This window comes from Saccostrea echinata, unplaced genomic scaffold (assembly GCF_033153115.1).
Source record: "Saccostrea echinata isolate AGI-Se365-2 ecotype Australia unplaced genomic scaffold, CSIRO_AGI_Sech_v1 ptg000012l, whole genome shotgun sequence".
NCBI classification, from domain to species: Eukaryota; Metazoa; Mollusca; class Bivalvia; order Ostreida; family Ostreidae; genus Saccostrea; species Saccostrea echinata.
Genome location: NW_026889761.1, coordinates 8,357,821 through 8,380,024, shown reverse-complemented (window position 1 = coordinate 8,380,024; position 22,204 = coordinate 8,357,821). Strand labels below are relative to the sequence as shown.

The 22,204-nt window shown below is 32.0% G+C and overlaps 1 protein-coding gene across 1 annotated transcript in view; it reads right to left on the bottom strand.

Annotated features, from left to right (window-relative positions):
• The window catches only part of LOC133184959 (uncharacterized), a 226,303-nt gene that overhangs the window by 137,444 nt on the left and 66,655 nt on the right, over nucleotides 1-22,204 (bottom strand). Inside the window, exons 34-57 of the mRNA XM_061320024.1 lie at nucleotides 21,739-21,866; nucleotides 21,139-21,280; nucleotides 20,735-20,971; nucleotides 20,448-20,490; nucleotides 20,207-20,361; nucleotides 19,867-19,958; nucleotides 19,698-19,746; nucleotides 18,183-18,434; nucleotides 18,007-18,061; nucleotides 16,270-16,442; nucleotides 15,740-15,913; nucleotides 15,223-15,484; nucleotides 14,758-14,912; nucleotides 14,181-14,351; nucleotides 13,856-14,077; nucleotides 12,431-12,473; nucleotides 11,376-11,536; nucleotides 11,060-11,242; nucleotides 10,591-10,800; nucleotides 8,442-8,484; nucleotides 8,127-8,290; nucleotides 7,189-7,362; nucleotides 6,849-7,104; nucleotides 236-399 (exon numbers count right to left, since the gene is read on the bottom strand). Coding sequence (XP_061176008.1) covers nucleotides 236-399; nucleotides 6,849-7,104; nucleotides 7,189-7,362; nucleotides 8,127-8,290; nucleotides 8,442-8,484; nucleotides 10,591-10,800; nucleotides 11,060-11,242; nucleotides 11,376-11,536; nucleotides 12,431-12,473; nucleotides 13,856-14,077; nucleotides 14,181-14,351; nucleotides 14,758-14,912; nucleotides 15,223-15,484; nucleotides 15,740-15,913; nucleotides 16,270-16,442; nucleotides 18,007-18,061; nucleotides 18,183-18,434; nucleotides 19,698-19,746; nucleotides 19,867-19,958; nucleotides 20,207-20,361; nucleotides 20,448-20,490; nucleotides 20,735-20,971; nucleotides 21,139-21,280; nucleotides 21,739-21,866 — 3,708 coding nt within the window. The remainder of the gene's footprint in view (nucleotides 1-235; nucleotides 400-6,848; nucleotides 7,105-7,188; nucleotides 7,363-8,126; nucleotides 8,291-8,441; nucleotides 8,485-10,590; nucleotides 10,801-11,059; nucleotides 11,243-11,375; nucleotides 11,537-12,430; nucleotides 12,474-13,855; nucleotides 14,078-14,180; nucleotides 14,352-14,757; nucleotides 14,913-15,222; nucleotides 15,485-15,739; nucleotides 15,914-16,269; nucleotides 16,443-18,006; nucleotides 18,062-18,182; nucleotides 18,435-19,697; nucleotides 19,747-19,866; nucleotides 19,959-20,206; nucleotides 20,362-20,447; nucleotides 20,491-20,734; nucleotides 20,972-21,138; nucleotides 21,281-21,738; nucleotides 21,867-22,204) is intronic.

The following is a 22,204-nucleotide window of genomic DNA, read 5'->3' as shown; positions in this document are numbered from 1 at the left end:
ACTATAACCACTTTACCTCCATGTGGAACTAGAAACCTGTCCTCATGTAACAAAAATTAATCAATATATCAATCAGTTTGTTTGGACATACTCAAATTCATGCAGTTTATTTACTAAAACTTTGAGAGAATAGAAGATAAGGTAAACTTATAATAAATTTCAATATATGACCCTGGAACCAGAAATATGAATTGTGTGTATAATTTTGTAAAGGGCTATGAAACATTGAACAAACCTGGTATTAATGCTGCCCCAGCAAAGTCACACACTTTCTTTGGCAGACGCTTCTCATGGAAAATGACTTTATCGAGCAAACAGGCAGAATTGGAATCAAAGCAAACACTGAATCTCAGGTTAACAAGGTACTGGTTCTCAGCTGATAAATCCCAAATCTGAAACCTGTCAAATTCAAAATAGTTTACAGGTAATATTAAACACTTTGTTTTTCAAAATTTTAAACCTTTACCTGACACATATTGTGGAATCACAAACCCTTGCATAATACAAAATTTAACTAAGTTTTTTTTTTGACAAAACCCAGTTCAGGGAATTTGTGTCTCCTGCTAAAGGTAAATTTAAAAGAAAAGCAAGGAAGACCTGACAAAATGCGCATGAAGAAAGAAACAAGAGTCCTATGAGCCACATCGCTCACCTGATCACATTGGATAGGAAAAAGCATAAATCAGTTAAATATTGAAAAGTTTACAGGGGGAATAGAATTATAAACTTCCTGAGGATGCGTCCATATCAATATAACAAATGGCTTTGTTGTTCTTGAGCAGAAGATTTTTAAAGATTTTTTTCCCTATATAGTCCTTTGTTAAACATTATCCCCCATTATGACCCCTCCCAACCCCCGGAGGTCATCATTTCTTCACTACTTTAAGGTGTTTCCATATCAATATGTCTAAACATGACTTTTCTTTTCTTGAGAAGATTTTTTCCTATATATATTTCTATGTATGCCCCACTGTGGCCTCAACCTACCCTTGGGGGTCATCATTTGAACAGACTTGAATCTACACTGCCTGAGCATACTTCCATATCAGTACGTCTAAACAGTTTTTCAAGTTTTTTCTATATATTCCTATGAAAAACTATGAACTCCAATTGTGGCCCCACCCTACCCTTGGGGGTCATGATTTGAACAAACTTGAATCTACACTACCTGAGAATACTTCCATATCAATATAACTAAACAAGGCTTTTCTGCTCTTGAGAAAATTTTAAGTTTTCCCCCCTATATATTCCTATGTAAAACTTTAATCCCCAATTGTGGCCCCATCTTACCCCCGGGGGTCATCAGTTGAACAAACTTGAATCTACACTACCTGAGGATGCTTCCATATCAATATGACTAATCATGGCTTTGCTGTTCTTGAGAAGAAGATTTTTTTAAAAAAATTTTTTCCTATATATTCTTTTGTCAAATTTTAATCCCCCATTGTGGCCCCACCCTACCCCCAGGGGTCATCATTTGAACAATCTTGAATCTGCACCATGTTAAGATTTCCCTATAAGTTTCAACTTTTTTGGCCCAGTGGGTCTTGAGAAGATGATTTTTAAAACACAATTTAACAAAACTTGAATCCCCTTTACCCAAGGGTGCTTTGTTGCAAGTTGGTTTGAAAATGGCCCATTGGTTCTGAAAAGGAAGTCTAAAATGTGAAAAGTTTACAGACGGACGGACGGACAGACAGACTGATAGACAGATGGACAGACTGAATACAGACCAAATGTGATCAGAAAAGCTCACTTGAGCTTTCAGCACAGACGAGCTTAAAATAATAACCTTAAACATTCAGTTTTTGACCTTAGACAAGAGGAGTTTTTCTTCAGTGAAAGAAATTCATATCCTGAAGTTTCAATAGCTTACAGGAAACTAAACCTATCATCTGAAAACTATGTTTGCAATGCATGAATTTCTGATCTTTGTCTCTGACCTCAAAATCATAAGGGGTTTTCTATAAGTCATATTGACTAAAAGTGAAAAAAATTGCAAAACCTAAAGAGAACATTAGTTATCATCAAAAAACGAGTTTTATTTTTACAAGAAAATGATATTTTGACATATTTCCTTTAATCTCAAAATAGGAGTCTATTTTTAGTCATAAGGAGTAATAACATAAAATATATTTGAAAAAAGCACAACGACAACTTGAGTAATCATCTGAAATTCATTATTTGCAATAAGTGAATTTCTGGCCCTAGCATTTAATCTTTGGATCTCAAAACTTTTAGAAGTGTTTTAAGTCACAAAGAGCTACGATATAATATTTTTGAAGTTACTGTCTGAAAATCATTTTTGCACTGTATGAATTTCTAAATTTTCCTATGATATTTTGACCTAAAAATCAATAGGACTCATTTGCATTGGGGCACTTTGAGCTATGCTATAAATTTTCACTGAAAAGGCTGGGAAAAAAAACAAAGTTTCCATCTTGAAACCATTTTTCTTTCATGAATTTCTGACCTTGACTTTGAACTTTATAATCAATTCGAGTCATCTTAGGGTCAAAGGGAGTTAGGATATAAATTTTTTTTTTTTTTTTTTTTTTTTTTTATTATCCATTGTATAACATACAAAATCAAGTTAAATTAGCAGCAAAATTACAATGGATATTTAGCACTCACACACCCATTCATACATCTATTTGCCTTTTAAATTAATATGGAGGTTGCTTCATAGTAATCAGCTTATCAACAATTGTTTCTATCATAAACTAAATATCAAAAACTTGTCAAATTATCTTACATTTGTTCAAAAATATTTTTCCACAAAATCCATTGTTCTTCAAAATAAAACAGTTTTGAGTTACTAATAGACATACATCTTTCAATATTGTGTTTCATTTTCAAATAATTCAGTAAACCAGTAAATAAAGGTATTTTTGGTTGTAGTAAACATGAAAAAATATATTGTTTTGTATATAGTATCATAAAGTTTTCAATTCTGTTGTCCTTAGTAAGTGGTAATTCACCTAGGATAATATTTTTGACATTGAATCCAACTCTTTTTGAAATTGTTCTGTATGTATGTAAACTCAAGTTCCTCCATAAAGATACAATATGATCACAACTGACAAATACATGCAGTAAAGTTTCAGTTTCCTGAGCACAGAACTTACAAATGTCAGTAGATTTTATATTAATTTTCTTAAGATAAGAATCTACAGGGAGGATCCCATGTAGAATTCTATATTGTAGCCACTGTACAGAAGAATCGGAGGTAGTCTTAAAACAAACCTTAAAAACATCTTTAATACAAATATCTGCCACTCCATAGGGAGATAAGTCTTGATTCCACTTTGGAATTGCTGTAGGAATTATATCATTTTTGTTTATATAATTGTAAATTTTCTTTGTACATTTTTCATAGTGAAAAATATTTTCAAAATAAAAAGGTAAATTAGGTTGAAAATGTTTTTTCAAACTCAGTCTATCTATTGACATATTCTTTAAAAATTTAGAAATGGCAGAAACTGTGCTATTATACTGCATTAAGCTTACATTGGAAATACTGAATTTTTCTTGGAAGGCAGATTTTGATAAAAATTTACAATCTTCTGACAAAAAATCTCCAATATTTTTAACTCCACTTTTATACCAATTTTCTATAAAAATACTCTTATTATCTACCTTAATATTTGAATTATACCATATAGGAATATTACAAGCCTTGTATTCAATATGAACATCCTGATCTACATTCTTCAGAACATGTAACCATGAAGTAAAAACATCAAACCAGAAAATATTGTTTTGAGGTATTAGACTATTTAAAATAAAAGCATCACCAAAATCCATAAATTTGTTTACAGCATCATTACCATTAATTCCAAAAAATATGTCTAGCCATGGCTTATTACTTTCTGTTACCAATCTTTTGACCCATGTACATTTCAATGATTTTATGAAGTAATCAACATTTAACATCTTTAATCCTCCAGATAAATAATCTTGAGTGACTATATCTCTTTTAACTCTATCAATTTTTGATTTCCATATGAATTCAAAAAGGTCTTTACACAATAAAGATATTTTATCATAGCTAGGGGTAGGAAGGGAAATAAATAAATGAGTAAGTTTTGGTAAAATGAGCGTTTTTACAACGGTGACGCAACCAATAGGTGTAAGTATTCGTCTTTTCCATTGTTGTATCATTGATTTAATTTTTGGTAAAACAAGTTTATAATTTATGTCAATAATATTTTCTAGCTCTACAGAAAAAGTTATACCAAGCAAATTAAAAGTTGTGGATCCCCAATCTAGTTTCCATCTTGAATGATGATAAACTTGACTTGAAATTTTTTTTGAGCCAATCCAAATAATTTTTGTCTTTGAACTGTTTATCTTTAAACCGGATATTTGTGAAAATAAATCCAATGTATCAAGAGCAGCAAACAAAGATTTTGGTGAACCATCAAGGGCAAGCGAGGTATCATCTGCATATTGAGAGATTTTGTGTTCTTTTTCATTTACTATTATACCTTTTATATCTCTGTTTTGTTTTATGAGAATAGCCAAAATTTCAGCACAAAGGAGAAACAAATAGGGAGCAACAGGATCTCCTTACCTACAACCTCTTTGAATAGAAAATTGTTCTGATAAAAATCCACATTGTAAAACTGAAACTTTAAAATTTGTATTTAGGATCTTAATCCAGTCGATAATGTTCTTTCCAAAACCAAAATACTTTAAAACTTTATACAGAAAGGGCCATGAAATTGAGTCAAATGCTTTCTAAAAATCAATTAGCATCAACAGACCAGGAATATTATTTAACTCTGTGTAAGACATTAAGTCATAAATAAATCTGGTATTTTCCCCTATATATCTACCTTTAATGAAACCTGTTTGTGTATCAGAAATAAGAAATTCTAGAGTAGACTTTATTCTACAACTTAAACATCCAGATATAAGTTTATACAAGACATTTAATAAAGTAATTGGACGCCAATTTTTTAAAAACTGTCTTGGTTTATCACCTTTGGGTATACAGGAGATAATCCCAAGTCTTTGAGAAATTGGAAGTTCTTTCTTTGAAAAAATACAATTAATTGCATTTAAAATATAACATTTCAAATCTATCCAAAAGAATTTGAAAAACTCAGCAGTAAAACCATCACTTCCTGGTGACTTATTATTTTTCATATTCTTAAATACATCTAAAACTTCACTTTCTTCTATATCATTCTCAAGACTATTAGAAGTCATCTCGTCAAGTTTTTTAACTTCAGCTGGATCAATAATATCAGTTAAATCCATATCAATACATTCTGACTCTTTATTTGAATACAGATCTTCATAGAAAGATTTAACTTGGTTTAAAATTTCAAATTGATCATAAACAGTATGTTGTTCATCTATCTCAACCCTTTTAATAATTTTATTAATATAATTTCTTGATTCTAAATTGCAAAAATATTTTGTTGGTTTTTCACCCTCTTCTACCCACCGAGCACGTGATCTGATTAAATGGCCTTGCAAAAATGCAAGGATATAAAATTTTATTGCAAAAGCTCAAGGGCCATTCTCCAGCTAAGATCCCACGTTCTTAAAAAACTGAAGCCTTTCGAAAATCTTTCTTTTCAGTTAAAACTGAGATTCCCACATTCGTATCTCAAGGGACCGTGATAAATCCTACGTTATAACGGTGTACGTGATAAACGGATACCGAGTGTACTCAGTACACCTTTACCGTAAACAGTTTTCAAACTGCTACTGTGTTATTAATATTTCAAAGTATGTATAGATTGTAAATGATTTACAAGTATATTTGGTTTCGTTTCTTATATTAAGAAAGATTAATATTCAGTAACATTTTATATATTGATCGTCAGATCATATAAAAAGTCCGTAATGTTTGTCTGTATGGCCTGAGGCCATTTATTTACTGGTCTCCAGAGTTGCCAGAGTCGTGAAAACTTCAGACGAATGTCCTTTGATCGTCTGGGTAGATGCTTTGCACGTGTCAGGCACGGTCTCGTCGTCCTCGCTGTCTTCGCGGTTTACTGATATTGAATCACTGTATTTTTCTTTCACTAGTCTAATTATATAATTTTCGGTTATATAGCTATTTACTGACTGAAAGATGATTTTTTATTCAAACAATTTATTATGAATACATCTACTCTATGAACTTTATTCAAACAATTTATTATGAATATATCTCAAGGCTCTCGATTGTCTATAATTAGAGCTCCCTTCCCAATTCAAAAAAGGTACCTTTCTTCCAAATTGAATGTGTTAATTTTCCCAATAGTCATTTATCCCCAAAATTAATGAAAGTATGGTTGGATATGTAATAACTAAACTTGCTATTCATATTCCTCTGTGATACAAAACAGAAATTTAGATGAAAACAAAGACCAGAAACCCGGTATTCATGATTTTAAAGTATAATGGTTATTCCAGAATTTCTCAAAAGGTCATCTATTTCCCAATCTTTACCGCCCCTGCCCCATTCCTAAAAAGTGGCGTTGAGAGCCTTGCATCTACCTGAAACTTATCCGCAGTCACTGAGCTGATATAAAAGATGTGAAACCAGGTGTCAGAATACGTTATAAGAAGTGTAATTATGTAACGGGACCAAATCTCTAATACTTTATAAGGTATACTACGTTATATACAAATACGTTGTAAGCGGTGTTTTTTCCAATAAAATATATAGACACTTTGCCGGGACTACGGAATGGCTACTTTACATCCAGAGATACTTTATAACCGAGTACATTATAAAAAATGTAGTTTGTTTTGTTTAAAAAATGGGTACATGTCTTTGCACTTTAATTCAATTAAACCTTCTTGAGCAAATCTCTTGATTGTAAATAAAATGAGATTCTTACTTAATGCGAACAACATTGACAAGTCTGACATCTTTTTCCACTCCAAAACTATATTCCATCATGTAGATCTGGAACTGGAATTTGTCAATACCAAATCTAATGGTGAAGTTACAGGAATCTATGTCAAGGTAGGCATGGAAGTTGTGATGGATTGGTTCTGCTCCAATACAGCAGTCAATGCCTGTACAGGACTCTGTGATCTGGCAAGCCATGTTACTGGGGAGCATTGGAAGGGAAGAAAGGTCCTTTTGGCACACTAAAAGCCCCCCAAAAATATTGTATTCATCCATAATCATTAATTATGCTGTGTAAGGAAAAAATCTTTAAAATATCTTCAAACCTTTTTTGATTCCATTGACATTTGGTACATAGGCAGAGCCTACCAATGAACAAGGGGGATCATTCAAGAAAGTAGGAAGACCAAGTGCCTCTTTCAGTTTGTCAAGAGCAAGACCTTTTATTTGATCATATGCTGTGATGGCACTATCTTCCATAAACTGCTTCAAGGAGAAATCTGACAAAAGAGAAAAAATAATCTATCTATACCGTAAATCTGGAAATTTTTACTGTAGATAAATTTTTAGCAAAGTTGGGCGTGCATTGCATTCGCAAAAATATTTTTCTTAAAATTAATCAACAACAAAATATGTAAACAAAAATTTTGCTGACAGCTGGTGTCTTATTTTAACCCGGTGAACAGGTGGTCGTAAGTAGTGGTCATTTTAAGAAATCTGTTTATACTACAAGCTAATTACCCGTGATAATCCGTGCCTTAACTACATTCAATATAGTCCGATGGTTTGACAGGCAGTAGGTCTCTTTTAAATTATTTCTCCAAGAAAGAAAGTCAGTTGTTTTATCTAACAACGAATTCCTAGCACGACAGATTGTTAATAAAGAACTTACTCTTATGTATAATGTAACTCCGACGAAAGAAAGATTGTATGTACATGCATAATTTATTGTGTGCACATGGGTAACTTATAAACTGTTATGAACATTTTAAGCGCTTTTTATTTTTAGCGCCAATGACAATTCGCAAAATGTTAAAACATAAAAATAAATCAACACCTTTTAACCAAAATTCGCAAAAATAAATCGAAAATTTCCAGATTTACGGTATTACACCCCCCCCCCCCAGATCTGGAGAGGGGGGGAGGTAGTACTTAAATATGATAAGCTCTGTGCTAAATATATTACTTGAATATAAATAGTTAAAATGTAATACATAACTTAATTCGCTATTCATGCTAAAGACTCTTTATTGTTATCACACACCTTGGCTCAAGAATGATGTTCCCCAAATGCATGCCTGTTTAGACAATTTGAATTGATCTAGGATATTTGTGTTGATGAGACAATCACCTCCATCTTCAAAGCAGATTGCTAGATCTACTGTTACTACATAAACACCTTCCCCTTCATTGTCCCAAATTGTGTACCTTTTGAATAGATAAAATATTCTTGTTCACTGCTCCACAGGTATCTTCCAATTTCCAGACATGAACGAAAATTAATGAAAATCTTAACACTGATTTTAACAAAATTACATCTTTAACCCCAAGAAACAAGTTTTTCCTTCAAAAAACCTACCACATCTTGACAACACCCATGATGACCACCTCCTTTCTTTTTCCTGCAAAAATTAATAAACTGTTTTCTTAACACTCCAATATAAATATAATTTTATAAGCTGATGAAGGAGAATTTTATTTGTGTGTATATAAATAAAAAGTAACTTGAGATCCTGAGAGGTAGATCAAATATTGATTTCTGAATCGACTTCTTATCCCTTTTTATTTGGTGACCTTATAAATAAACTTTGGGTCAAATATTTATTTCTGAATCTTCATCCCTTTTTCTTGGTGGCATGGTAAATATACCTTGAGTCAGGTTTCCTTATATTCCTTCTTATATTTTGCACATTATGAAGTAATCAAGCTGTGTCTCTCACATAAGGAAAAAAGAAGAGGGTGGAAGAACTGGAAAAAGTTTGGTGTTGGAGAAAGAAAAATAGTCAACCTTGACATTTCAGCTTCTTGGCCTTAAAATTTATACATTTTTTTTAAGCCATAGGAAGTTGTGATTTTAAGTTTCATCGAAGAAAGCTCTCAGAAAAATGATCCTAAGCTTCTGGAAAATGTTTTTGCCATGTATGAATTTGACCTTTGGGCCTAAAAATCGAAAGAGATCTTCTTTAAACCGTAAGTTGTGATATATAATTTCATTGCAACAGCTCAAAGACTTTTTAAGATATTGTCTGGAAACGGAAGTGTCACACACAGAAAGATAACGAGCATATAAATTTATGACCTTGACTTCTGACCTTTTGACTTAAAAAATTGATAGAAATCTTCTTTAAATAAAAGCGAGTTGTGATATTTAATTCTATTGATGAAAGCTTCAAGAAAATCTGGAAAATTTTATTTGTAAAGTATGATTTTGACCTTGAACTTTGACCTTAAAATCTTCTTTAGCCATAAAGAGTTCTGATATAAAATTTCATTGCAAAAGCTAAAAGGCCTCTTGAGAAATTGCCCGGAAAAAAACATAGGCCGTTTCAGGTTTTTTCCTATGTTTAGCGTCCACAGGCGGATTGGTTTTGAGGATATTAAATTAAAAACAAACATAAATCAAAATTGACAAATACAAATCTTTGAAACACAATTTACTCTTCTGGGATTGACATCTCATATTTTAAGTGGTGAACCAAAAAAAGTTTTATTCAATAAACTAGTAGTTTAACTTAGTTAAAACAATGCAAAGATAATTTTCAAATGATGATGAAAAATTCTAGAGTTGTGCTTAAAATGTTGTGTTTTTTTTTGGTTTGTGTGTTCCAGATAGAAAGATCGGTTTTCGAATTTAGAGTCGACGTAAACAAAGAAAAAACTTGGAGAGGCCTTATTACACACAAACAGAATGAATTAATGACTTTGGCCTTTGACTTCAAAATCAATAGAGGTCTTCATTAGGCCATAGAGAGTTGTGATGTAAAATTTCAATGCAAAACCTTAAAGGTCTCAAACGTTGAGATATCTTCGGAAATGAAACTGTTTCACCAGACAGATATAAAGCTAGACAGATGGACTGACAGGCATACGGAACCAAATTACTATCTCTCACTTTCAATGAAAGTGGGGGACAAATACCAAAATATTTGCAGAATAAAATGAGGTATGGATACGGGGAAGCAAATTTGACTGCATGGATTATTAATATTTTACTGTTACAGTACATAAAACATAACATATTACAATTTTATAGGAAGAGTTAACTTATATCATGCAGCAGCAGCAAGTTTGCCTTTGTAACAAATTTTCCCTGGTTGTAGCATTTATCTTACCTTTCTTTAGGACATAAGGAATCTTTCTATAGAGTCCTAATTTTCAATTACAAAAAGTTTGGGCTACACATTATTGCTCAAACATATGGAATGGAATTCGGTGTTTTCCCTAAAATGACCCTAAAATGGCCAAAATGACCACTTGATATAAATGCCGCTAAGAAATCCAAATTTAAAACATAACTGTCATAAGACTCGCAGAGATATTATTCATAAACCTTAAACCCTAGCCTTTTACAATTGATCCCAAACCCTTTACTTTGAAATAAAGGAAAAACACTGGGAATACATACATGTGTATACTATATATAAAAAACTTTATAAATTGTATTTTTTTCAAGTGAAGTGACAAATCAATCAATATGGAAAAATAAAATTAAAATCTGAAATTTATACCATACTCAAATCCTTGGAGAGAAATAGTTTCTGTAAGCTTCTCTATACCAAATGTCAGTTTCTGGTTACAGAAGTCAATATCCAATTCAATCTCAAAAGTTCTGCTAACTTTTCCAACCTCCACACAGCATTTGATAGCTGTACATGTGTTTTTAATAAAGCAGGCGGTTGTTCCTCTTATTTTTGGCATAGACATTTTAGCTGGACAGTCTACAAAATCATAACATTTTATTCATACTAGTAGTACATTCTCATTGAAAACTTTATAACAAATTAATTGATACACAATGTTCCACATGCATATTCAAAAATTGATAAAGGAAGAAAGTAATGCACACAAAAAAATAAGATCAATTATTGAAGACAACCGAAATTATTTTCTAGACAACACTGCTGGAAAGTCCAAATTTTAAGCCAGTGTCAATCTTTTTTCTACTAATTGTGATCAAACTGTACAGAAATTTTCTACCTGAGGACCACCCACTGTTGTCCTGTTTGTTGACACTGTACGGTGCTTCTGTCCTTTCACATGCTGGATTTTTCAGGAAAGAATCAATTCCCAGCTTCTTAAACAAAGCAGCAGCCAGAGCCGTAGACAAACTTCCATCAAATGAAAGACCTTGTTCATTCATCCACTTCACGAGAGAAAAATCTATGGGGAAAACATTTCTACTTTTAGTTTTTAATCAAAGAATAATTAAGATGGCAATATAAAAAATTTCAATATGTGTCCCCACTTACTTACATATGTGGATAATGCATTTTATTTTATCAAAAAATCTCACCTTTGACATTGAAATCCATGGTGAGGTCACAATTAAGAATTGGAATAAGGACTTCTTTTAATATAGGAATATCTAAATCACAGACATCAGGTTCTAAACACACAGAAATGCCCATGTCTAAGACATATTTCTTAGATACTTCCAGCTGGGTGGCTTTAAATCTATATTAAAAAAATGTTTTATGAATTAAATCTTCATAATGAACTAGATGTGTTTGTGAAACACTGATGCCCCAGTCTGACAGCTTTCTGAGAAGGTTAATGTTTCTCAAATGCAAGTCAAACTCCAAGGCCAAGGTCAAATAATCAAATATGTTGTTACCCAAAGAAAGGAACAGAATCAATAAATATTCTTGAGAAATATGAAAGCTCAATCACCAATTATTCAAATATTATGGCCATGTGTAAAGTTTTTAAATTAAAAAGTTAATCAAACTGCTAGGTCACGGTCAAGTAGTCAAAATTAATGGTACCTAGGGGAAGGCATTGTCATAAGATATACATATGTGAAATATAAAAGCCCTAGTACCAACTGTTCAAAAGTAAAGGCAAAGGTTAAAGATTTTCAAAAGGTCAAGGTCGAAGTTTTTATTTCCAAAATAAATTGAGGTATGGATATGGTGAAGCAAATCTGACTGCATGGAAATTAATATTTTACTGTTACAGTACATAAAATATAACATCTCACAATTATCAAAAAAGTATGAAAGTTCTAGCACCTGTTCAAAAGTTATGACCATGGTTAAAGTTTGGAAAATTTTTGCAAAAGTGGGTCAAACTTCAACGTAAAGAGGTCAAATATATTGGTACCCAATGAAAGGTCTTGTCACAAGGAATACACTTGTGAAATATGAAAGCCATAGATCCAGCCAATCAAAAGTTATGGGCAAGGTTTAAGTTTTAGTGAACAAACAGCAAACTGACAGACGGACGAACAGTGCAAAAACTATATTCCACCGAATCTTCAAATAGGGGCAGATGAAAGGATACTTAACATAAAACAAAGTAAATATGTAGAGAAAATAATATACAGACAACTTCCTAGTATTCACTTACTTGATGAAGACAACATTTCCAATATTCATGGAGACTTCTCTACCTAGACAACACAGGAATTATTTAAATTAAACTATCATAGACTTTTCATGATGTCAATCATAGATACATGTAGGGATGGGTATCGGCAAAAATAATTTATCGCGATATATCACGATTTCCCCCAAAGATATCACGATAATATCATGATATATTTACGCATAATTTTTACTATGATTTTAAATGAATTTCAATGACTTTTCAACAAATGTAGTGTGAAAACAAAACTTCACTTTTTTCATTTTTATTTATATATTAATAAAGCATGTTTGGATGTTAGGATGCCGTTGTTTAACACCATTTCTACAATTCCTAAAATTGTTATTCAAGAGTGTGAACAAAAAAATTAATTATTTCCGTTATTTATAATTACATATAAAATACCGGTATTTTAGTCTCCGTATCACGATACGTATCGCCTAATAAAAAAAAATCATGATATACCGGTATACAGATAAAATCGCATATCCTTAGTTTTTTGATTGTATGTTTCAGAAAATGAACATTGATCAATAAAATAACATGATAACCATCTTTAATTCCAGTGGCATCATTTAGCTTTTAGGATGATGTTGATATATAGATTGTCATCTTGGGCATACACTGTATACTGCAGATGAATAGTCTTACACCCTTTGAAATGAAATAATTATTCTTGGTGAAAAACTGTTGAAACTGCAGCTAGATTCCTTATTTTACATGTCCTGAATACTTTCAGTCAGTGCACATGCAATAGGAAATTTCCCATCACTTCAGTGCACACATAGTACAGGTAGATAGACAATAGCTGCCAAAGGCAGTAATGTACAGTATAAGTTTTTTGTGAATAAGTTATATGTTGAAACATTTACATTTTTAAAATTTCTTTGTTTGAGATAAAACTACAAATAGTAAAAATACTTGATTTCTACAGCTACTGGTTCATCAAAAGGCATCGTTTAAAAAAATCAGGTGCGGGCGGAGGGTGAGGGAAAGTAGGCGGGGCTTCGAGCACATGAATTTCAGAATGAAGAGCATGTAAATATAAGAAAACTGTCTTATCGTTCGGTTTTATGATGATGATCAAGGATTTGGCTTGCCTTCGGCGTTTATGCAAATCCTCGCGTAAGCCAATTGCTTGATCACATCATAAAAACAAAAATTAGACAGTTATTGAATCCTTAAAAAAAGCAATCTGAAAACAGACCCAAGTGAGAAATGAAGATGAACATGAAAAACAACTTCTTCCCCTGTTACAGACAAGCCCCGACAATAGCATACATGGCTTGGCAATACCAGTAAACCATACTACCCTTTTTTGACTCATCTACAACATATTTTGAAATGAAAATATATATATCACTTAATGAATATTTTCTTTTATTTAATATTACAGAAATACTATACCCCAAAAACTATTGAAATCTAGTAGTCCATAACTGAATGTTTTCTTTTCAATTCCTCCAGATATGACATAATTACACCTATCGAAGTGTAAGTAGAAATGGAGTTTGAGATTTAGGAGACTGAAGTCCACACAACAGTCTATCCTTGTACAGTTTGAGGAAAGGCTGCATCTCACTTTGTCTGAGGTAATCTGGGGTAAAACCACCCAGTCCAAAGGACACTCTGTAATGAACAGACATTGAATTTAATTTTCTGTTTAAAACTGATGTTCTCTACATCTTTTCTCTCCAAATGACAAATTATATAAGCTCAATTATTAACTAACCATTTTTCCAGCCATGGCTACTGGGATAATACAAATCTCTTGATGAATCACATGGTGTGTCTAACAGGTACTGGTCAATACCGAGCTGTTGAACCAGAAGAGCCTTTGCATTATCTCTCAGATTATCCTGTGTTATGTTCATCTCATGAAGCCAATTTGTAAATGAAAAGTCTGTACAAAATAAATAATAAATTGTTTATCCTATTTTTTGTTGCTTATATAAAAGCAGAAATCCCTGTACTAGAATAACTAGAATACTGTTTTTCATAAGGTACCCACAATACTGTAATAAAATTTTTGTGTGATACAGTAAAACAATCTAATAACAAAATGCTAAAATTTGACAAAAGAATTCGCAGTAAACATTGAACTTCATAGGCATATACTGTATAAGTGGAATTTTTAGCGGGATGCAAATTTAGCGCTTTTCCCTAAAAAAAAATCGGTATTCAATTTTAGCGATCTTGTGATACATGGAAAGATAAGGTAACCTCCATTGAGGAATTTTAAATTTTAGTGATCTAAACAACCTTGCTAAAATTTCTCCTTTTACAGTATCTATACGTTCTTTACATACTCTTGCTTTCTCCAGTGATTATGGCTCTGATTGTTGGTAACCTGGTATTCCTTAAAATTGGGATGTCAATTGAACATTGTCCTCCATTCAGACACACAGAGGCATGTACATTGAACACATACACATTCTCATTTGTTATTGGCTTCACACTTAACCTAAAAGAGGAATTTAATATTCAAACTAGCATTACAAATGCAAAATGGTTGTAAAAATATTAAAGTACGACATGTTTAGTTTATGCTATTTATCAAAACTTTTGCATGTTCAAATGGATTTTGATTCTTTAACTTCAAGCAATTAAATGTTTCAAAATTACAAAGGATAAAAGTTCATGCTTTGGATATCTATTTCATTCATAACTGCTATAAATACTTGTAGACGCAACATCATTGTTTAACTTACATTTCCACCGAGCAGATAAGTTTATAAACTCTTTACCTCCGCTAAATAGGAACATCAACTTACTTTAGTTTGATAAGACCTTCAGCCACACTATAAGTTTTGACCTCTCCCCACACATAGTTATTTAGTTTTATAGTCTCTTTAATGTTTTCCATTCCTATACGGAGTTCAAGTTTGTCCAAGTCCAAAAAAGCAAACACATGTAGTCCAAGACCAAGAACAGGAATGTCAGCGCAACACTCTATCCCTGTACAGTAGCCTGGTATGTAGCAGGACATTGGGTCAGGAATCTTGGATGGCAGGTAAACAATGGTCTTTGGACATTCTGTTAAAAAAAAATTTGATGCGTGCATGTTTATTTATCTACTTTTTTTTTTTTAAATCTATAACTTTATGTTTAATTATCATCCAGATATGTTTCAAAGTGTTTTCTGTTGTAAGGCTGCATACTTGAAGATCATAATCTATTTAATTTTTTTCTAATCATTTCCCTAAAAAATGCATTATAATCAATCTCTTGTCTATATGGTGTATAGACTTTACAGTTGGAAGCATGATACTAAAACTTTCATTTACATACTATTATGGATCCCTTGTATAGAAGGTATGTATGGCATCCTTGTCCTGTCACACTTGGATCTTTGAAAGAAATCAGTCAAATTGAGCTGGTCCAGCAGTAACATCACGGCACCCTCTGCCAACTGTTCATTAAGATTCAGTGACTTCTCCCTCATCCAATCAGTCAATGAAAAATCTTTGAAAGAATTGTAAACTACACATTTTCCCAAAGTACTAGAGAGCTTTAAATGGGCTATATCAAAACATGTGGGTATATCTAAAATGCTGCATATTTTTACAAGCCATCATTCATTCTTGTCCGAAGAAAGCTTGGATTTTTGATATTTGCAATGGACCTGCTCGTAAATATGAACATGTTCACTAGTCTACAAAATACATATCAAATGCAGAATCTAAAGGAAGACAGGTAATATGGATCGTAGGTTGCATTTCTTTTACAAGTTTGGTCAAAGTAGGGTATACTGTAATATTTAGTTAGAGCACTGCTACATTAAAAATATAATAGCAAACCATCATGCAAAGCATACTCACTGCTAAAATCAATCAACTGTCTCTGATCACAAAGTGGGATTTCCTGATTTTTCAGTATATGAAGTCCATCATTTGTTGGAATACATGTAATTTTCACATCAAAGTCAAAGCAAATGAGTATTCTTAAATCCACAAAAAAGCCTTTGTTTCCTGGAATTTGCTCTATCCTATATCTGTATAATTATCATAGATTTTTAAAATAAAAGTCATCAATACTTCTGAATATTAGGTAAAATTAAAGTTGAACCTTATAAGTATAAAATAATACTTTTCAAACTTGAATCAAGAGGGTACCATCTCAAAACACTTTTGTCAAGTTGAAATACGTTTGAACTTGGTTATCTTTAACTTTGATATCTCAGATATGATAAGTGTGTCGAAGTGAGTTAAAAGTTTCTTTTTCTTTATGTATTTTAACCTCGAAATCTCAAATCATCAAATATCTTGAAGTTCTTTCTGGAACCCATAGGGTTTGAGATAGAGGTTTGACTGTACTTTTAAGACTATGTCAAACAAAAAATTAAAGAAAAGAATTCTGCACAAACATTAGTCTAGTCAGACCTCTTTTACTAGAATATATAGACAGAATCCCTATACACCCTTAAAATACAGACAAGCTATAATGATAATACTGTGACTTAGTAAAGAAAATATAATAATCATACATCTAAAATAATGGATTGTCCAAAGATCTACAAAGATTTTGGCTGACTACAAGAAATGTTGCCAATATCAGAGCAAACTCTTTCAAAATGTATGTGTACTTTATGGTTGGAAGAAATGTAACCAAGAAATATGACATATACCTTTAAATAAAAACTTGCAGATTTTTTTTCCTCTTGACTCACCTTTTCACGACATTCTTGCCTATTTCTCACTAAACAACATACAGTTCTTTATAAACCTATGAGATATCCAAGTGACAATAGAGATGAAAATCAAACTCATATAGTAGTGGGACTGATTTACTGCGACATATTCATAATATTGGCATATCAGGGTTCAAAATGTGGAAGTTCAACTGTATCATGAGTTCATCAAAACTAACACTTAGATCATTTTGATCCAAGTATCCTTCACTTTGTTCTAATTGACTTCAGCTAGATACATGACAAACACACTGGTTATTATAACTTTTCTGGTTAAAGACGAAGATAAATAGGCATACGCCAGATTAGATTTCCTATCTTCAATATCAGCACTGGGGTATGTCTTCCACATTCGTTACACCTTAAATGCTTTTCTGTCTCGGGTACCTGCATGGAATGGACAACACATGTTCGTGTTGGATATCTTACTTTACCTTTGCTTACATTTTATATCAGTTTATATGTATTTGTGTTTGAACTGCATTGGCCTGTGCAACTGTTGCAAGTTTCTTTTGTAACTTTCTCTCCTACCATGAGGAAGCATATACTTACTTTTGTCGCTATCGAATGTTTCATAATAGCTATGTAGAATACGTCTGTCTACACATGTGGACACTGATTACACTGAACCGTAACTAAGTGAACAGCTTATATAAGGACCTCAGATAGTACGACAGGATTATACAAATATGGCGGACAAATTCCTTTTACGAATCATTTTAATTTAAGCTTGAACTTTAAATGTTTCTCACTGAAAAAAACTTGTAGCAAATACATAGTTTGACATATAAACAGACAGATAGTAAGGATTATTCCTAAATATACCCAACTTAAGTTTGAAAGCAATAATTTCAATCAACTAACTTACATGATTTCTACTGGAGGAGAGTTTCCTGAGCCCAGTGACAAAGTGTGTTGCTTTCCTGAAAGTTAACATTATTGACTGTTTTAAAGATATACAAAATTTATCATTCATTATAAGAATTTGCAATGAAATATCTTGCTGATTAAAAATTAAAGCAGTTCATGATGTATTTCACCTACCATACTCATATTCTAATAAATGTGTTTTAAGAAGCATTTTTTTCCCAAAGCCTATGTCTAAGGAGAAATCACATGGATCTAGCTTGAACCAGAATGGGATATTTCTGGTTATTTTGGTGTCTCCTAGGGGTATGTTGAAGGTCAGTTGTAGACAACATTCAATTCCCCAACAATTAGGAGGCTGTTCACAAGTTACCATCTCTTTCAGCTCTTGAGGTAAATTTTTGCGAACATCAAACCCAGCTGGACAATCTTCAATCACGTAAAAATCTTATTGTAACAGTTATTGCTTTTATTATGAACAATGTTATAAAAGGTACATATAAATCTAAGAGATATTACAGGAAATACCATTTTGCAAATAACAAAATACAATTGAGGTTACTAAAGGCAATGATGAACGATAGCAACTTCATAGTGATAGCGATGCCCGTTTCAGAAAATTGTAGTCCTTTTCCAAAAAATGCCCCAGCAAAATATTGAATATAATGATGTTTCTCTGAATTAAAAATCGTATAAAGATAAAATCTCTATGTCAAAGGCATGAATTATTCCAATTCAACCATTTAATGATTTTTGTTCTATATATTCATATGCTATCTTTTATCTTTTTTTTTTTAAACAAAGTTTCAGATTGCTTTTTATCTTTCTGCTTGGTATGCTCAAACAGTGTCTTATTGATCCAGAACTGTGTGACGTCAAGCAAAGTCCATGCTTATTTCATTACCTTTACTAATTGAACTTTGCTTCTCTTTCAAGTAAAGTTCTAAAATATCTACAAACATTTGGTCTAGAAGTGTCAAGATTTTACTTCTGCATTCCTTAGGATATATCTTGGTACAGTCATTGTACAGCCTGTCATCAGTATAATCTTTTTGTTATTTTTTTACTTCTTCAATACATTTCATAATGTCATATCAAAGCAAAAGGCAAGAAAGTCACATGAACAATAATAACAGTGAGTCTCAGATTGAGGTTCCAAAATGACTTGGGATAAAATTCACGACATCCCTTCCTGTCATTATCATCATTTGTGTTAAACATGATCGAGGTTCTTCTGCCAGCCTGTTTTGTTTCTAAGTTAAAAATTTGACAGAAAGATTCATTTTACTTTTAATAACAATTATGGTATTCAATGTAGAACGAAGGGATATTGAACAAGTTTGAATCATTTTAAACTAGTTAATTTTTTCATTTCACATCATGTTTCTCAAATCATTTCATCATTTTGTTTCACTTAAAAAATTGGCGTTTATATGACTTGTATATCTTTAACTGGACAATAATAAAAAAAAAAAGTAAATTCCTTGGGTGGAGTATTTCCAGTTGATAACACCTTCCAAATGCTACATGATTAAAAATATCGGACCATTCATTTATTAGGTACAAAATATGGTCATTGAATACCTTAACTCTGTTCGTCAGAACCATTTCCTTCACTTTGATGGTACATGTAAGCGATTTTTCTGAAAAATAATGGTCAAGGCATTGTATGACAAAGAGATCATCACTTACTTTCAGGAGTGAGTGGAATACCAGGGCACGCTCCCGATGTTATTACATCCTGCAAGATGTAAATTCATTCTTAGAAATGTACCTGTTGATATCTATATTAACAAGACAAAGAAGCTCTTAATAAATCTTCTTTCTGACGAAATAACACAAAATGATTTTTTATGTTTACATTTAGATCAAACTTTTTAAGGACAAGTTCAAAAGCCTCTTCAGTCATTTTTCCTCCAATCTTTTCAAGCAATCCAGCAAATGAGCCATTTCCTAAAAATAGGACAATATTAAATAAATCTTCTTCAAGTTTCTTATCAATAATTCATGAATGGTTTGCACTAAAAAAACCTATCCTACTTGTAAAAATAATTCCATATCAAACTACAAGCGATGAATATCCTCTATATATCCTCCAAATTTGTTAGTGTGTGGGTTATAAAAATGTACAGAAAGAGAAGTATTCTTTATAAAACATATACTTGTAAAATTCTGAAACTTGTATCTCAAAATACTTTTACCTGGAAAAACAAAGTCTCTGCACAAAGGAATGGGAATCTTCAGATCTGTAAACAGATATTCATCTAAAATGCAATCTACTTGTGAAGACAAACAAATCATCAGTCCAAACTTCAAGATATACACTCCCTCATCAACATTTCTTCCAATGCTGTACCTAAAAGGAGAACAACAAAAAGAATTCAATACAATGGATCTCTGTCCTGAAACTAAGTTATATGAGCAACCAAATATCATACTCACATGACTTTTACATTTGAGCTTATTTCTGCGAGTTCATTAGTTCCTATAAAAAAATTTGAATCGAAAATTTAAAAAGTAATGATATTTCGTAACATACCCTGATCCCAAAATAAATATATCCAATTTTGAATATGTAAATTGAAAACAAAAAAAAAAAGACCGTATGTAAATTATATTTCTTTCAACTGTGAATTACAAGCTCAGGATAATTGAACACATGCATTTCTTTGTTGATAAATCATGGTAAGAAGTATATTGATCTGTTTGTTGCTTAGTTACATCCTTACCCCAATTGTAATTCAAAAGAACTTTTGTCCACAAATATTTTTCAAATCCAATTTGTACAACAAAACTGCATGGATCCAATTCTATGAATGCAGACAAAGTTCTACTGAAGGAATAGCCCAGCAGTTTAACATTAATATCAACCCAAGCATCAATCCGCAAGCAGTCTTTTTGAATTTTATAATACAGCAAATCTGATAGGCTTTCTGGTGCCTTTTTCAAGGTAATGTTGACACATGCTGAAATTCGAAGGTTATAAAAATATTGAATGTGATAAAAAAAATATTGGCACATTAGTCATTATACATTATGTGACTGTGACTTAACTGAAACCTGGGAGTGAAACAAATTTTTTGGTGTATGGTACATTAAAAATATTAAAGAAATTTGTATGCTTTATTCATACTCAAGTCATCCATTGTGAGGCGTTCATTTAGCTCTGATCTTGAACCACTTGTAGATAAGCCTCTCCGTACTAGGTCTGCTGTAATCTGGCCCAGTGTCATTTTATCCGGCTTAGGCAATGGAACATCTTCATTGAGTTTTTCCTAAAAATCAATTCATGAAAAATCACAAGCTTGACGAATAATCAAGAGGTGTGATTTTCATATCATTTTATGCAATTCCTCAATTAGAGGAGAAATATATGACACAAAGTAGCAAGTTGAACACTGTCATTAACAAAATAAGTGCAGACCCTGTATTATTCCTTCAACTACTGCCAAACCTGATTATCTAGAACTTGATGGGATCGAGGTCTCTGAGGGTAAAATACTTAAAGAATAAGGGGTTGGGACTTCCACATCAGTTCGACATATCCATGGTATTTGAGATACCAAAGTTCAACTGTACTCCTTACAGATTTTATATTTCAATAAATTAATTTTATGTAATTTTTATTATGCAGATTTCAAACATTCATTTTGTTAAACAATTCATTACCTCCCTCCGTACTAAAACGAAACTTAAGATATATTTCTTTAACATTTAACAAACAAAAGCTAACCTTTTCTATTCTCAACAACTTTAAAAATTCATCCGTTAGCTTGGAGGTTACTTCCTGGATGATGGATTTTCCTTGTTTTTTGACATGCTTATATAATGCCTCTTTCATAAAGAGTTTTTTGAAATCCACTGCAAGAACAAGAAATACATATCGTGATATATAAAAAGAAACAAGACTCAATTTACTACTTTCTGATGAGAAAAATGTACATTTTGAAATATATGCAATCCAATCATGTATCAGATTTACGGCAAGATAATTCCAGTAGAGGTACTTTGTAAATAAGTTCAGACATTTAGCATACATGTTTATACAGCAAACACAAAGTAATGGGCCTAGGAGACAATCACATATATGCTTTCACAATCGATAGAGAATTCATTCTTTGTGATTTAATCATGAAGAGATTGTCTGATGGATGTCCAAAGTAGGCATTGACAGATTTAATACAATTAATATACAATCA